The following is a 16,487-nucleotide window of genomic DNA, read 5'->3' on the forward strand; positions in this document are numbered from 1 at the left end:
GCTGATGAATGGCAGGAAAAGTCTAAAGCATATTGGTACACCATAGACTTTTTCCAGGGTGCGGGTGCCGCCACCATTAACCTAGGCACTGCAGTAAACTGCACTAAAATTTGTGTATTTAGTGCTTGAGAAATCCTCTACGCCTAGCTGGACATCATCCTCCCAGTAAGGATAACACTGTTCACTCATCTAACATGCCCTTAGTGGTTCCTGGTGTTAATACCAGAGGGAAAGCCCTGGGTAACATGGTATGATGCTTATTTAGTGTTCATACAGTACAACATAGTCTATCTTAGGGCAATTGTCAAGCTGTCAGAAGTGCCACAATGGATAATATGAAAGTGATAATACACCAATACCACCTTGATATCAAGGCCGTAAAATACACCATACATCAGAAGTCAGTACGTGGACTTTCATTAACTAAATTTTCCCTCAATGCATTTCTCAAAATTGCATTACTGATACTGATTTATCATGAAACAAAAACCTCATGTCTTAGATCAGAAGTAAATATGAATGACCTGGCTTTATCTTTTAGAATGAGAAGCACTAGATTATACCTTTGATAAAACCGGCAAATATAGCTGTCTTCTAGGAGGGACATCAAAATGTTGGCTGCCAGAAAGTAGCGGTGATGTTGAAGTTGAAAATGGACTCTCCCTGTACAACTCTGCAGCCAGATGGTTCCAATACTCCAGGCATATTTTGAAGATTTCAGTTTCTTCTACTTCAGACACCAGCAACATGTAATGAAGAGCCTAAATACAGTAGGGAAAAAAATAAAATAAAATTAGAAGTAAACCCCATTACAGTGTTCAACACATGAAAAAAAAAACTAAAAATGCAAAACACTGCTATGGGTAATGTAACCAACCTCCATCAGAGTTTCCCTTAAGTTGAGCCTCTTTTCAATGAGTTGTCCATGCTCTTTAAGAAAAGTGCACAGGAACAAGCTGAGGTTCTGAATGAAATTCTGCTCATCATCTTTTCCATTGGAATATGCAAGACGGATATTTGTGTTTAACGGCAACATCTGTAATCGAAAACAAAAACAAAACAATGACATCTCAAGAACAAGGATATTTTCCCTCCTTTTCAAATTAAAAATAAAATAAAATCTCACCTGTTTAAGTTGCATCATAGTCAGTGTGAAGAGTGTCACAAACTGTTCTTCATACTGGCTGACACTTACTCCGGCTATTTCAGTTAGACATTTTAGAGAAACATTTCTGAACATTGGAACATTTAGAAACTGGATGAGAGGGGGGGGGAAATAATAATAAAATAAAAAAAAAGGTTAAAGTTTTCCCAATTTCTTCCACAGCTTACACAAGTCCGAGTCATTCAGGCACATCAAATACCTTACCTTATATATTAATGTGCTGATCAGTTTGGTCTCAAATATGTAACCAAGTGGTATCCAGTTTAGAAATCGCAGAAGAGTTTCCAAGGTTGCATGAACAAGTGGAGCATTTTGGGAGTTTTCCTACAGGTAGTGAAATAAAATGAGATACTTAAGAGACATCTTTTCTATAAGAAGTATATTATAAATGTAACCAGTACCAGGTGGTAGGTAACAAGTCTATACTTTTCTATCTTCGGCTACTTTCACACTTGCGGCAGAGTGATCCGGCAAGCAGTTCCGTCGTGATCGGGCAAAACATATGCCAACTGATGGCATTTGTAAGACTGATCAGGATCCTCATCAATCTTAAAAATGCCTGAAATAAAAAAAATGCATTGAATTGTCGGATCAGTCTTTCTGGTGTCATCCAGAAAACGGATCTGGCATTTATCTTTTTCACTTTTTTTTTTCAGTCTGCGCTTGCGCAGACTGGAAGGACGGATCCGTCATTCCGAACACCGGATCCAGCACCAATACATTCCTATGGGAAAAAATGACGGATCCGGCATTCAGGCAAGTCTTCAGTTTCTTTCGCCGGAGATAAAACCGTAGCATGCTGCAGTTTTATCTTTTGCCTGATCAGTCAAAATGACTGAACTGAAGACATACTTATGCATCTCTGAACGGATTACTCTCCATTCAGAATGCATAGGGATACGGAACTCAGTGCTGGAAAAGAAAAACGGTAGTGTGAAAGTACCCTTAAATAATTTTTTCACCACTTACACAGGTAAATCTGCTTGTAACGAGCACTGATTGACAAGACAACCAAATCAATCTGTGCTTGTTTACTTCTATTTCACCATCACTACATTTGGACTCCATTACTGTCAGCACCACAAAAGGTGTGCTTCAGACAATTTTTTTTTCTGCATAACATATTAGACACGTGAACATTTGCTTTCTGGAAATGATCAGGAAGGAACATTTTTCTTCTTTTTAAGCCATGACATAAGACTGAAGGATCTGTTATGAAACATACCAGGAGCATAGTTAGGAAAACTCTAGAATCAGACTACTATTAAGAACATCTGTGCATAAATCTTTCCGTTCTTCAATAATGTTTGGCAAATAAAGTTTCCAATTTTATTTTATTTTCAATATATCTATTTGGGTATAATTTCAGTGTGACAAGTCATTTTTAACCTCTTGGGGACATAGGGCGTACAGCAGGCACCCTGGGTCAATGCCGAGTGGGGGTCCTGCGACCCCCCGTATCTGCGATCGCTGCGGATTAACCCCTTCTATGCCGCTGACCGCAGCATAGAAGGGATTTGTTTTAAAATGTAAACAGAAGGCAGCCCGAGGCCGTGCAGAGGCTGCCCAATGCATCGCATGGCATCGGGACCTGCCTTCTATGGGAGCCGAGGAGATCCAGCCTCAGGCTGGGTCTCCTAGGCAACCCGTTAGTGTTACAGGCAATACAGATGTATTGTAATGCATTGCAGAGGGGATCAGACCCCCAAAGTGAACATCAGAAAAAAAGTAAAGGGGGAAAAAAAAAGTACAAAAAAAGTGTTAAGAAAAAAAAGAAAGGACAACCCTTTCCCCGTATTTTATAATAAAAGAAACAGAAAAAACAAAACAAAAAAAAAACACACATATTAGGTATCGCCGCATCCGTAATGACCGGCTCTATAAATATATCACAAGATCCACCCTGTCCGATAAATACCATAAAAAATAAAAACTATTTGTCACCTTACATCACAAAAAGTGCAACACAAAGTGATCAAAAAGGCGTATGCCCCCCAAAATAGTACCAATCTAACCGTCACCTCAGCCCGCAAAAAATGAGCCCCTACATAAGACAATCGCCCAAAAAAAAAAAAAAAAAAGTCTCTCAGACTATGGAGACAAACCATTTTTTTTGTTTAAAAAATGCTGGTATTGGGTAAAATAATAAAATAAAAAAAATGTGATAATCGCCGCATCCGTAATAACCTGCTCATGACCTAACCCCTCATGTGAATACCGTAAATAAAAAAAAATAAAAAAAAAACAAGCATTTTTTGTCACCTTACATCACAAAGTGAAATAGCAAGCGATCAAAAAGTCATACGCACCCCAAAATATAGTGGCAAACAATCATCTCATCCCGAAAAAAAAAAAATGAGCCCCTACCCAAGGCAGTCGCCCAAAAAATAAATAAAACTACGGCTTTCAGAATGCTTTATGTAATACTGAAAACAAAAAAAAGTTGTCATATTTGAAAATGTCGAGTCTGTGACAACGGGCTCTATAAAAATACCACAAACCTGATGAATGTTGTAAACAAAATAAAAACGGTGCCAAAACAGCCATTTCTTGTTACCATGCCTCACAAAAAGTGAAATATAGATCAACCAAAAATCATATGTACCTAAAATAGTACCAACAAAACTGCCACCTTATCCCATAGTTTCCAAAATGGGGTCACTTTTTTGGAGTTTGTACTCTAGGGGTGCATCAGTGGGGCTTCAAATGGGACATGGTGTCAAAAAAAAAGTCCAGCAAAATCTGCCTTCCAAAAACCGTATATTGTTCCTTTCCTTCTGCGCCCTGCCGTGTGCCCGTACAGCAGTTTACAACCACATATGGGGTGTTTCTGTAAACTACAGAATCAGGGCCACAAATATTGAGTTTTGTTTGGCTGTTAACCCTTGCTTTGTAACCGGAAAAAATGGATTCAAATGGAAAATCTGCCCAAAAAGTAAAATTTTGAAATTTTATCTCCATTTTCCATTAATTCTTGGGGAACAAAGAATTATTTTAAAAAATAAAAAATTTTGACTCATGAAGTACAATATGTGACGAGTAAACAATCTCAGAATGGCCTAGATAAGTAAAAGCGTTTTAAAGTTATCACCCCATAAAGTGACATGTCAGATTTTCAAAAAAATGTCCTTAAGGGGTTAAAATGGCACCATTTTGGAGGGCATGCAATAGAGATTTATTAATCCTGTAGAAAAACGTAGGCAGTCTAGGAATACACGTTACATCTTAGGCTAGTTTTATACTAGCGTTAGACATCTCCAGCAGGCCACACCCCATAATCATATAAATGAAACCCCCTTGATGGCATAAGAACAGTGGATTTTCCTAGAAATAGATGCACCAGATGTATTATTCCAGTCATTACACTTAGGCTACATTCACACAACCGTATATTTTGCGGTCCGCAAATTGGGGATCTGCATAAAATAAGGATGACGTCCGTGTGACATCCATGTTGCATCCGCTTTCTTTGTGGATCCATTAAAACAATGCCTATCCTTGTCCGCAAAACGGACAAGAATAGGACATGCTCTATATTTTTTGCGGGGCTATGGAACGGACATACGATGCAGACAATGCACAATGTGCTGTCTGCATTTTTTGCGGACCCATTAAAATGAATTGGTCCTCATCCAATCTGCAAAAACAACAGAACGGACACGGAAACAAAATACGTTCGTGTGAATGTAGCCCAACTTACAGTCTATTAGATCCTGCCTCGGCCTACAAAGCTTCCGTACATTATAGAGGAGCCAGTTCAGTTTTTGGCGATTTTAGACAGTTTCTGCCTCAAAATCAGCTTTAAAAAACAAAAACGCACACTTTTTTTCTCAAGTGTATTTTTTCAAAATCAGTTGTGTGAAATGCCCCTTAGGCCTCTGGCTCCTACAGAAACCATTAGCACCCTGAAATCACAGAGATGGTGAAAGGGCCTGCCTCTGAAGTCACATCATCTAAGGGGTTAAAAAGCAAAGACTAGAGCAGTGGTGACGAACCTATGACACAGGGTGCCAGAGGCGACTCTCAGAGCCCTCTCTGTGGGAGCCCACAACCTGGAAAAAGTCTATGGCAGGGTTTGTAAACCTTAAAGACAGTCAAAAACAAACAAAAAAAATTAAAACTTATGACTACAAGGAGCCACAAGCTATACATTTACACACGAGTCACCCTACAAGATGCACCTAGGTTTAAACCAAAAAATAAGCGAAAATCTTAGATCAGACTCCTCATCAGACCTCCAAATAAGACCCCCAATGCTCGGATCAGACAACACAAATCAGACTCCCAGTGTGAGACCCTCAGTGCTCAGATCGCGTGCGAACGCCCACCCAATATGCTCAGATCTCCCCCCCCCCCCTACCCAATGCTCAGATCAGAGCACCATGCTCAGTTCTGTAATTTATGTATTGATGTAAAAGGAGATTTTTTGTGAAACTCACCCGTAAAATCTTTTTCTCGTCTTTTCCATTGGGGGACACAGACCATGGGTATAGCTTAGAGGTATTAGTAGGAGGGACACTATGTAAATACAAAAGAGCTCCTCCTCCTCGGGCTATACCCCCCCCCGACTCCACCAGGAGGAACTCAGGCGTTGCCAAAGCCGTAGGAGAAGGAGACAAGAAAAAATAATGGAAGCCATAAGGTCCAACCACAAAAACTGAATTGAAAACCCCTCCTGCAACAGGCAGAATGGGTGGGAGCTGTGTCCCCCAATGGAAAAGACGAGAAAAAGATTTTACAGGTGAGTTTCACAAAAAAAATCTCCTTTTCTCGTACTTTATTCCATTGGGGGACACAGACCATGGGACGTCCTAAAGCAGTCCATGGGGTGGGAAAAATATCAGCACCGCCAGGAGGAACATCCAACGGTCAAACAGGAAGCACAGCCTGCAAAACCCTGCGGCCAAAGACAGCATCAGCCAAAGCCAGAGAATGCAACTGATAAAACTTCGTAAAGGTATGTAAGGACGACCAGGTGGCCGCATTACATAGCTGAGATGCAGAGGCACGATTGCGCCTTGCCCAGGAAGCCCCCACCGCCCTAGTGGAGTGAGCGGTAATCCGAGCCGGGGGAACCCTACCACGAGCGCGATAAGCCGCGGAAATAGCCGAGCGGATCCATCGCGCCACAGTGACCTTGGAGGCCGCCAGACCCTTACGAGGTCCCTCAGGAATCACAAAGAGGGAATCTGAACGGCGGACGAAAGCAGTAGCCGTGAGATACACCTTCAGGGCCCGTACAACATCCAGGGAATGCAGAGCGCGTTCCTTGGGGTTTGCCGGAGAAGGGCAAAAGGAGGGCAGGACCAGATCCTCGTTTAGGTGGAAGAGAGAGACCACCTTGGGCAAAAAGGAGGGAACTGGACGGAGCACAACCTTATCCTGGTGAAAAACCAGAAAAGGCTCTTGACAGGAGAGAGCAGCCAACTCCGACACCCGTCTGATGGAAGTTATGGCCACAAGGAAGACCACATTCCAGGTGAGAAAAGTCAGGGAGACCTCTCTCAGAGGCTCTAACGGGGCCGACTGCAGAGCGTGCAGTACCAAATTGAAATCCCAAGGAGGCAAAGGGGGAACATACCGAGGAAACTAATGTGCCACTCCCTACAGAAAGGTCTTCACAGAACCCATAAGAGCAAGGGACCTCTGAAAAAAGACGGCCAACGCAGAAACCTGACCCATCAGGGAACTCAGCGACAGTCCCATCTCAAGCCCGGACTGAAGAAAAGACAGCACCATCGGAATGGAAAGGCGAAGGGGAGGGAACCCCAAGTTCTCACAAAAAGTCAGGAAGGCCTTCCAGGTACGATAGTAAATCCGGGAGGAAGCCGGTTTCCTCGCACTGATCATGGTTCTAATCACCGAATCCGAGAACCCCCCTCTTCTTCAGGATGGCGGTTTCAACAGCCACGCCGTTAAACGAAGAGACTGTAAAAAGAGCGGGCCCTGAGACAGTAGATCCTCTGTAGCGATGAGAACGGTCGGAATCCCTTCCGCCTCGATCTTGACCTTCGGTAGTAGAGGAAGCGGAGTGAAGACAGAGGAGGCTGAAGTCCTGCCACGGAGACACCAGCGTGTCCACCCCGTACGCCATCGGATCCCGGGCGCGAGCCAGGAACACCGGGAGCTTGTTGTTGAGCCTGGACGCCATCAAGTCCACATCCGGACGGCCCCATCTGCGGCAGATTTCCTCAAAGACATCTGGATGCAGAGACCACCCGCCTGGATCCACCTTGTTGCGGCTTAGAAAGTCCGCTGTCCAGTTGTCCACTCCTGGAATGTAAACTGCTGACAACACCTGAACGTGCGACTCGGCCCACGTCAGAATTATCGTCACCTCCTGCATCACCATCCGGCTGCGGGTCGCGCCCTGATGGTTGATGTAGGCCACAGCCGTGGCATTGTCTGATTGAATCCTCACCGGGCGGCCCGCAAGGAAAGGAGTCCAATGGGAGAGAGAGTGGAAAATCGCCCTCAGCTCCAGAATATTGATCGGAAGGCGAGACTCTGCCGCCGACCAAACCCCTTGAACCGTGCGAGACTGGAGAACGCCGCCGCAACCCAGGAGGCTGGTATCGGTGGTGACGATCGTCCAGCAGAACGGGAGAAAGGATTTCCCCGACCTCAGGTTCATCAGGGACAGCCACCAAGGGAGAGCCTCCCGAACCCGCTGAGACAAGCGGATGCGATCGTCCAGACCCAGAGAGGTCTTGTCCCAGAGGGAAAGGATCTCCTGTTGCAACAAGCGAGTGTGAAACTGGGCATACGGAATGGCCTCGAAAGAGGCCACCATAAGACCCAGGACCCGCATGCATTCCCGTATGGAGAGGAACGGGGAGCGCAGCAGATGCGACACTGCCCCCTGGATCTGGGAGGACTTTGAGACTGGCAGGAATACGCTGGCGGTCGAGGTGTCCAAAATCATCCCCAGGAAGGGGAGCTTCTGGGACGGGAGGAGAGAGGACTTTGGGAAATTGATTATCCAGCCGAACTGTTCCAGAGTCTGAACAGTGATCCGGACGCTTTCCTCGGCCTGCGGTAGCGAGGGGGTCTTTATCAGGATATCGTCCAGATAGGGCAGCAAAGGAATGCCCCTGGTACGAAGAAGCGCCATGATCGGTGAAAGGATCTTGGTAAAGACCCGAGGGACGGTTGCTAACTCTGTGATCGGAACATGCAGATAGGCGTCCTGGATGTCCACGGACGTGAAGAACTCCCCTGGAAGAAGAGAAACAACGGAGCGGAGAGATTCCATTCAAAACCTCGGGGGGACTGGTCTGGACAAGAGAAGGGTGATTCTGTCCAGGGGCAGGGCAGGAGGTACAGGTTCCAGTGACCGAAAGTGGGAGAAGACACTCTATACAGGACCCTATTGGGGTCTGAGAAGAGGTCTTAACAGACTTAGGTTTAGGCATGATGGCAACCTAAAAGATATAGCTGCAGCTAGAAGCTGAAAACAACCCTACCACCCAGGCAACAGCACAGGTAGCACCAGAGAGGAGCAGCCACCCGGCGAGAGCAGCTCTCAGACGCAGGAAGGAGCCGGAGCGAAGCGCTAGGCTCCGCCCCCTAGACGCGTCATAGAGGCGCGAAAAAAGCGTGCGCTCCGCTCTCAGGGCTAGTGAAGAAATGGCCCCCGGCGCCGAACGCGGCGGATAATGAAGGTATGGCAGTTCATGCAGGGGAAGGCAGAGAACCCCAATCTAGCAGGGATCCGCCGCTGGAGGGTGCAGTTGTAAAGTAGGAACCGGCGCCGGCACCGCTCAGATCAGACATGTCTGCATAACAAGTAGCCAGCATTCATGCCCAGAGAGGCCATGCCCTTAATAAAGTGCCTCCAGAGCCTCAGCGCCCCAGACAGAATGAATCACCCAATTCCCCTTCACCCAGACGGCCCATAGGTCTCAGTGCAGAGGAGGGGAGGGAGAGGGGGGAGGGGCACAGAGGATGCAGCTTTATACTTATCTGCTCCTGAAGTCTTCTCCCTCTGTCCAGTACCAGCAGGGCTCACCTCTTCAGACATCTGACTCACCTGAGTTCAGTGCTCTGGATGGAGGGCAGCGGCAGGTGACCCAGGGGCTGGTGGGATGCCGGAGCTAACAGGTCGAGCCCGGATCCACTTGACTTCTTGGGGGGAAATGGAGGCAGCCAGGCAACGTCCCAAAGACGGCGGCGGGCACTCCACAGGGGACCAGGAAGGCGCCATGCCGACCTGTGTCCCCGTCTGGAAGAAAAACAACAAAAGTGGGAAGAAAAAAAAGTAAGTGTCATCCTCCTTCACCAGACACTAAGCAAAGACTGAGTTCCTCCTGGTGGAGTTGGAGGGTATAGCCCGAGGAGGAGGAGCTCTTTTGTATTTGCATAGTGTCCCTCCTACTAATACCTCTAAGCTATACCCATGGTCTGTGTCCCCCAATGGAATAAAGTACGAGAAAATTGTGTACCTAAAACTTGTTTGTACACTTGATTTAAAATAAAAATATTGTGAAATAAATAAATAAATAAAAATCTCTTCCCTGTCCTGATCAGACACTGGGCTCCTGCTTGGGCACCTGCTACTCTGCAGGTCTGACACGCTCTCCACTGTGACCTGATGAGCACAACGTCAGGTTATAGTCCGTGTCTCCACGTACCTATGTTCTCACACTATGTGCTTCAGGACGTAGTGGAGAGGGAGCTGGAAAGTAGCAACAGTGCCTCGATCAAGAAAAGAGATCCGAGCATGGGGTGGAGAGTGAGCCGGCCTGACTGCTTCCCAGCTCCACAGCTAGAGCCACGGGTTGGTCACCCCTGGTCCATGGTGTACCAATATGACAGACTTTTCGTGCCATTCATCAGTGCAGGGCGCACTATGAACAGCACAGTCAGCGCACTGAATGTAGGCAGGGTATTATAGCTAAATAAAGTACATGGAAGATCCACTATATTGGTATTCAGGGTAAATTGCCATGATGGCACTTTGCGATAAATAAGTGTGCTTTGGGTTGCAGTTTGGGCACTCTGTCTCTAAAAGGTTCACCATCACTGGACTAGAGGTTTCTCCAATCTTAGCCATTAAAGGAGGGGTACACCTGTATTGGTAGTCACTCATTTTAGGGTTTAGTTACTGAAAGGTGGGGACCGTCACATCAACTGCCACATTTTGAGGATGATCTACCAAACAGAGGCACATGTACACTTACCATAACAAACTGACAGAGTTGAAATATCTTTGAAAATTCATTGCACATACTGTAGAAGAGGAAACAGTTGTAAGTCACATTGTAAAAACTGTTTTCAAGTTTTGCAATTGATCACAACTAAACTAAATTTAATTACAGCTTAAAGATTAGAAAAGGCACCATAACAAGCAAATCAACCTATACAAAAGTTAAGGATCATTTAGACACGAGGAGCAGCCATTTGTCGGAAGGTAATTGTCCTTCCCGACAGTTGGCTGCTCGTTAAGTGGGGGTAAAGATCTGCATTTACATGCAGCGATCTCCTCCGGAGTATGAGAACGAGGGATTGCTAGTCCTCATACAGCTGCATTATTTCCGAGAAACAGATTGCTGTTTAGATGGCACGATCTGCTGCCCAGAAAAGATAATTTAGGTGCCTGCACAAACAAAAGACTCACCCGATGAACAAGCATTTTGCACCATCAGTTGGGCAGGTTGTCTGGAACGTGCATTACCAGAACATTCATTCCCGATAATCTGCCCATCCAAACCCACCTTTAGACAATGAACATCCCCATACCACAAAGATTACTGCGGCTTGTAAAAGCAGCTCTACTGTGGCTCAAGGATAGGACAATGACCGGGAACAATCCACTGCCTGTATATTGGCCAACACTGTCAGGCCTCTACCAGCCGAAAATTATTGACATATCCAATCAATGTCCGATAGAAAAAAAAAATTCTAAACAAGTGCAAGTAGCCAAGAAGTGGTGGTTGGCTGTAAGATTACCCACAGTTTGGACTATAACTGCACAATTTTTTGGGTTCAGAAAAGCTGTCAAAAAGGGTAACCCGCTGCCAGATGTGTGACAGCAACTTAACTGCTGCTTGCCCCTTCGATAGAAAACACGCATGCTCAGTTACTCTGGGCATGCATGTTTATGAAGTTGGGAGGATTAACATTTCACAAACAAACACTTACTCAATGTGTATAGTCACCTTCAGTTCTAAACTGTGCCATGATGGCTCAGCGTTAGAATGTAAGGTTAAAATTCTGAATATAACAATTTTCTAGAAGCTTTTTTGTTGATACAAACAGGTGGAGTGTTGTCATGAAGAATGTAGGTAAAAAAAAAAAAAAAAAAAAAAAAAAAAAACACTAAAATATATATCTACTCCCTACCTGGCTTGCATAGTGCCAGTTGTGTATATCGATGGATTTGATCATTTGGATTCACACATGGTCTTCATGACAACACTGCACCTGACAAATCAGACCAGGAAATGTTGTCACAATCTCAGTGGTGCAGCCTCGGGCTCTGGAGTGTAACGTCAAACAATTTTTCAATTTTTAGCATTAGAGGGACTTATTGAAACAGTTGACCGAACAGACATACCTAGAGATAGTTGTGCGGGTAACATAACCCAGAAAGCATTGATCTCAGGCCAGTGGTGCTGCTAACGGTCTACTGATTGGTCGCTAAAACTGTCACTCAGAGCAGAGGGGAGGGGCCAGAAAGCACCCAGTGCATAGAGTCCAGGGCACTGAACAGGAGGAAGTGTTTGAACGCATGGACTTCTGAGCCATGCAACCTATATGACTATCTCTCTGGATATTAAAGAGAACCTGTCACCATGATTTTGCACACAGAGCTGGGGACATGGGCTGCTAGATGGCCACTAGCACATCTGCAGTACCCAGGTCCCACAGCTCTCCACGCTTTTATTGTGTTAAAAAAACTTTTGAGTGATATGCAAATTAGCTGATATGAGTCCTGTAGCCGGAGATGAGTCAAGCGTCAAGGAGCCCAGCACCGCCCCGCGTCCTCCGAATCTCCTCCTTGCCGGCTGACGTCACAGAGCTGGAGCGCCGAAATCTCGCGATGCGCGAGCTGGCGCATGCGCAGTGTCGGCATCATGTTCATTCCCTGTGCTGGCATCAGCACAGGGAACGAACTACGCATGCGCCAGCTCGCGCATCGCGAGATTTCGGCGCTCCAGCTCTGTGACGTCAGCCGGCAAGGAGGAGATTCGGAGGACGCGGGGCAGTGCTGGGCTCCTTGACGCTTGACTCATCTCCGGCTACAGGACTCATATCAGCTAATTTGCATATCACTCAAAAGTTTTTTTTTAACACAATAAAAGCGCGGAGAGCTGTGGGACCTGGGTACTGCAGATGTGCTAGTGGCCATCTAGCAGCCCATGTCCCCAGCTCTGTGTGCAAAATCATGGTGACAGGTTCCCTTTAAGTATGCCTGCGCAAATCTCCCAGTCACCTATAAGGCAGTTTTGAGGGTTAAGAATGAGTTATGAGCATTTCTTTCATATACAGTTAGCACACCACCATAAATCTGTCATATTTAACCAATGTCTCATTACAGAAGCAGCTCTAAATCAGGGATGCTCAACCTGCGGCCCTCCAGGTGTTTTAAAACTGCAACTCCCACCATGCCCTGCTGTAGGCTGTCCGGGAATGATGGGAGTTATAGTTTTGCAACAACTGGAGGGCCGCAGGTTGAGCATGCCTGCTCTAAATCACCTTTCAAAATGAATAAAAACAGAAATGCCAAACATTTTTGATTGGGTGTGTGAGTGAAAGCGCAGACTCTTGTCGGGACCTTAATTCTGTTTGGCATTAAAACTGAAGTCATTTTCAAATAAATCATTTACCTGTCTTTTAAGTGTTTAGCTTTTACTTGTGTTATTTGTCCACTGGAAAAGTCAAAAACCTCTTCACTCAAAAGTTTCAGAATTACCATATTGTTCTGGCAGAGGCTCTCGCTGGTTTTACTGGCTCCTACTATATCACTGATAAATGTGGGCCAATGTTTAGGCCATTCTTGTTTCAGTATCTGAAATGATACAGTAGCATTTTTACATTCTCTCCTAAAGCCTCCAGTTCACCACAGAAAGTCATGTCAGGGCTTAGACTATACTTTTTAGCTGGTCTTACCTGAACTAGTATCATGTTCAGTTTTCCAATGTACACATTCTCTTTCTAAATGAAAAACAGATTACATTATTATTACACTCCTGACAGTCCCACACTTGGCCTACAAGTTGAATGTCAAAAAAGTTACTTGCCTCAACACATGTTGCATCTGAAGAGGTTTTGATTATCAGTCCAACCACATATTTCTTTATACCTGGAAAAGGAGATTCAAAAACATTTAATAACACAAACCTGGACTGTAGAACGCGGAGATTACCCACCTCATCGATGTAGTCTTATCTTGTAGACCAATGGAATATAAAGAACGTACACAAGACGAAGCATTACTGAAATTGCCTCCACACTGCAGCACAATCTTTCTGCTTGTATGGGGGGGGCATGCGCATGGGAGCGCGCACACAGCAACGCATGCACACCAGCCCCAGTCTGGCAACCTCTTACTAGTGTCTACAGTTTCTGAAGTACAGCTCCAGGGCACGCACAGCAGCCTTGGAGCTGTTCTAGAAGCTAGTGCCAACGCTGCAAATGAAACTACTCCATTAGGAGCATTAGGAACGCACACAGTGTAGCTGCACAATGACCTTATCACAGCACCACTTGCCTGTACTGTTAACAGAGAAACCCACTCCACAATAAGCCAGGAACTGCCTCACTGCAGACGAGCAGCAGCACGAAAGGTGAGGCAAGACAACCCCTTTAATAAACAAACTGCTGCAGCCCTTAAGAAAAACTATACAATAAAAAATATTTCCCATAGCCATAACTATATCAAGCAAATAAGAGAAGTTCAAAAAGAACAGATTATTAAACTAATAATTAAATTCATAATTAGATTACAAGTTTTATAAGCAAATATTTAGGTTCAAAAAGAACCTTTACCTTCACATTGATTACGAGGAAGAATTTTCCATCGCGTCTTGATCACATTTTCCAATATTTGCAGTCCATAGTACTAAAATTGGAGAACAAAATCAGGTAAGTAAATCAAAGCTACATTTTTTTCAAAAATAAAATCACTCGCTAAATACATACATTCAAATCATTCACTCAAACACCATAGACAATTCAACTAAAACAATTCAGCTACAGGCCCATGAGTTTCCATGCAATTAAAGGGGTATTCCCATCACAGACAATGGGGGCATATTGCTAGGACACCGAGAACAGACCATGGAAAGGTGGCAGAGTGCATAGTGTGCATGTGCAGTGCCCTCCATTCATTTCTATGGGGCCACTGAAAACCCTTGGCCCCATAGAAATGAATAGGAGCGGTGGCCGCGTAAGTGTGGTGCGCTTTCATTCACTTGCATGGGGAGAGCGCTTTGTGGTGGCCACCACTCTCCCCGCTCAGTTTTCAGTGTAGGTGCGGGTCCCAGAGGTGGGACCCGCACCTTTAAGACAATGGGGGCATAACCTACCAATATGTCCCAATTGTCTGATGGGAATACCCCTGAATGTAGACTACTACCCCTGCTGTTTGATCATGATCACACCAGGAAGATGCAAATAAGCTCTCTGCAGCCAGATGGGCAACTAGAAGTCACTTTTCATAGTAAGAAAGACATACAACATAATGAGAGTTGAGGGAAGGAGGAAAAGTTAGAACAGGTGCTACAGTAGTATGAAAGTCTACTTATTTTACATAAAAGCTGCCACTGGCCACAGACTTCGCTGGTGTGAAACTATAAGTCCAGCAATGTATCCCACAGATAAAACCACCCAACCTGGCCACAGCATAGAAAATAGACACAAACTTTCAGAACTTTTATACTCTGCCAAAACAGACTGCAATACAGATTTACCTTTCAGGTATTTTTATGTAACCAACAAAAACATCTCCATAGCTAAAAAAAAAAAGATGCATATATGTATGCCCCGTATGTACGTTCCGCGATCACTCAAAATCTCAACCATCAATTTAAACAAAACTTTGTATACACATCCCTTGCAACCTGGAAAGAAATCTTGGGATATTCCCCAAAAAATGCAAATATGGCACATCACATGACCTACGTTAGCCAACAGAAGTCTGAAGGTCTCTCTTCATATCCTAACTGCCATACACACAGTCACATGTCCCTTAACAGCCAATAGAAGCTCGCAGGTCCTTAGTCTCCACATACACAGTTTCACACCAGGTTTCCATAACAACCCAGCCATTTTTCTTCACTGCTGCAGGTCAGTTTTAAAAGGGACAGGGCGCTGTGTCGGTAACAGTTTAGGGGGCAGGTAGACAGACTTAAAAACCCTCGTCTTCTTTGCTGAGGACGGCGCTGTCAGTGTATACATGTCACCTGTAGTGGTTCCCATGTGTGCAGTCACTGTGGATGTTTCTGCCAGCTTGTGTGGATGAGACGGGATATCAGCACTGCCTCGGCTCACATCATGTCCAAGCCACCACCTAAACCAGTTGAGAGAAGCCTACCCTGGGCCGCTGCCCCCTCCCTGCCATATACACAGGAGCTTAACTCCACCCTTCTGTGGGCTGCCTACCTGTGGCGACACAAGCGTCTACTGCCCATGGGCCTCTGCCGCAGTGCATGCTGGGAGCTGGCTGGTTGTCAGCACACACATGTAGCCTGGGATGCCCTTTACTTCCTGTCACTGAGCCCTTTGAAGAACTCCATGGCAGCCATCCACCAACTAGAGAGGTGACAGCCTCGGAGAGTGGCACTGCAGTGTGCCAGGTTATCAGTGGGGGGTGGTGATCTGGAGGGAGTGTGGAATTTGTCATGTCTAACAGTGCCCTAAGGAAAGTCACCAGGTGCCACCCTCCAGTAGCCTAAAAAAAACTGTGCCAGAACATTACCACACTATGCATACGGCCTCATGCACCACCACATGGGGTGAAAATGGCCGTGCATCGTATATAGCGAATACTAATAAGCACTTGCATTATGGAAGCACTCACTAGTATGCATTAGGTGCCAGGAGAAGGGAAGAGGAGCCACGGCACAAAGGAGGTAAGAGGAGTTTATTTTATTCTGATCTGAGGTCTGATTGGGGTCAGAAACAAAGGGCTGATCTGAGGTCTGATTGGGTTCTGATATGGAGGGCTAATCGGAGATTAGGTCTGATGAAAAATATTTTTTCTTCTTATTTTCCTCCTCTAAAAATCTGGGGTGCGTCTTCTAAAGCGAAAAATACGGTGGGTGGGTATATTATATATACCGTATTTTTCGACTTTATAAGACGCACCTGATTATAA

The 16,487-nt window shown here is 45.3% G+C and overlaps 1 protein-coding gene across 1 annotated transcript in view; it reads right to left on the minus strand.

The window, feature by feature from the left end:
* XPO1 (exportin 1) overlaps window positions 1–16,487 on the minus strand; it is a 101,170-nt gene that overhangs the window by 14,482 nt on the left and 70,201 nt on the right. Inside the window, exons 4-12 of the mRNA XM_040429734.1 lie at window positions 14,159–14,231; window positions 13,411–13,472; window positions 13,280–13,324; window positions 12,997–13,178; window positions 10,348–10,396; window positions 1,370–1,489; window positions 1,127–1,255; window positions 878–1,036; window positions 564–761 (exon numbers count right to left, since the gene is read on the minus strand). Of these exons, the coding sequence (XP_040285668.1) occupies window positions 564–761; window positions 878–1,036; window positions 1,127–1,255; window positions 1,370–1,489; window positions 10,348–10,396; window positions 12,997–13,178; window positions 13,280–13,324; window positions 13,411–13,472; window positions 14,159–14,231 (1,017 nt within the window). The remainder of the gene's footprint in view (window positions 1–563; window positions 762–877; window positions 1,037–1,126; window positions 1,256–1,369; window positions 1,490–10,347; window positions 10,397–12,996; window positions 13,179–13,279; window positions 13,325–13,410; window positions 13,473–14,158; window positions 14,232–16,487) is intronic.

The sequence above is a fragment of the Bufo bufo genome, chromosome 4 (assembly GCF_905171765.1).
Source record: "Bufo bufo chromosome 4, aBufBuf1.1, whole genome shotgun sequence".
NCBI lineage: Eukaryota > Metazoa > Chordata > Amphibia > Anura > Bufonidae > Bufo > Bufo bufo.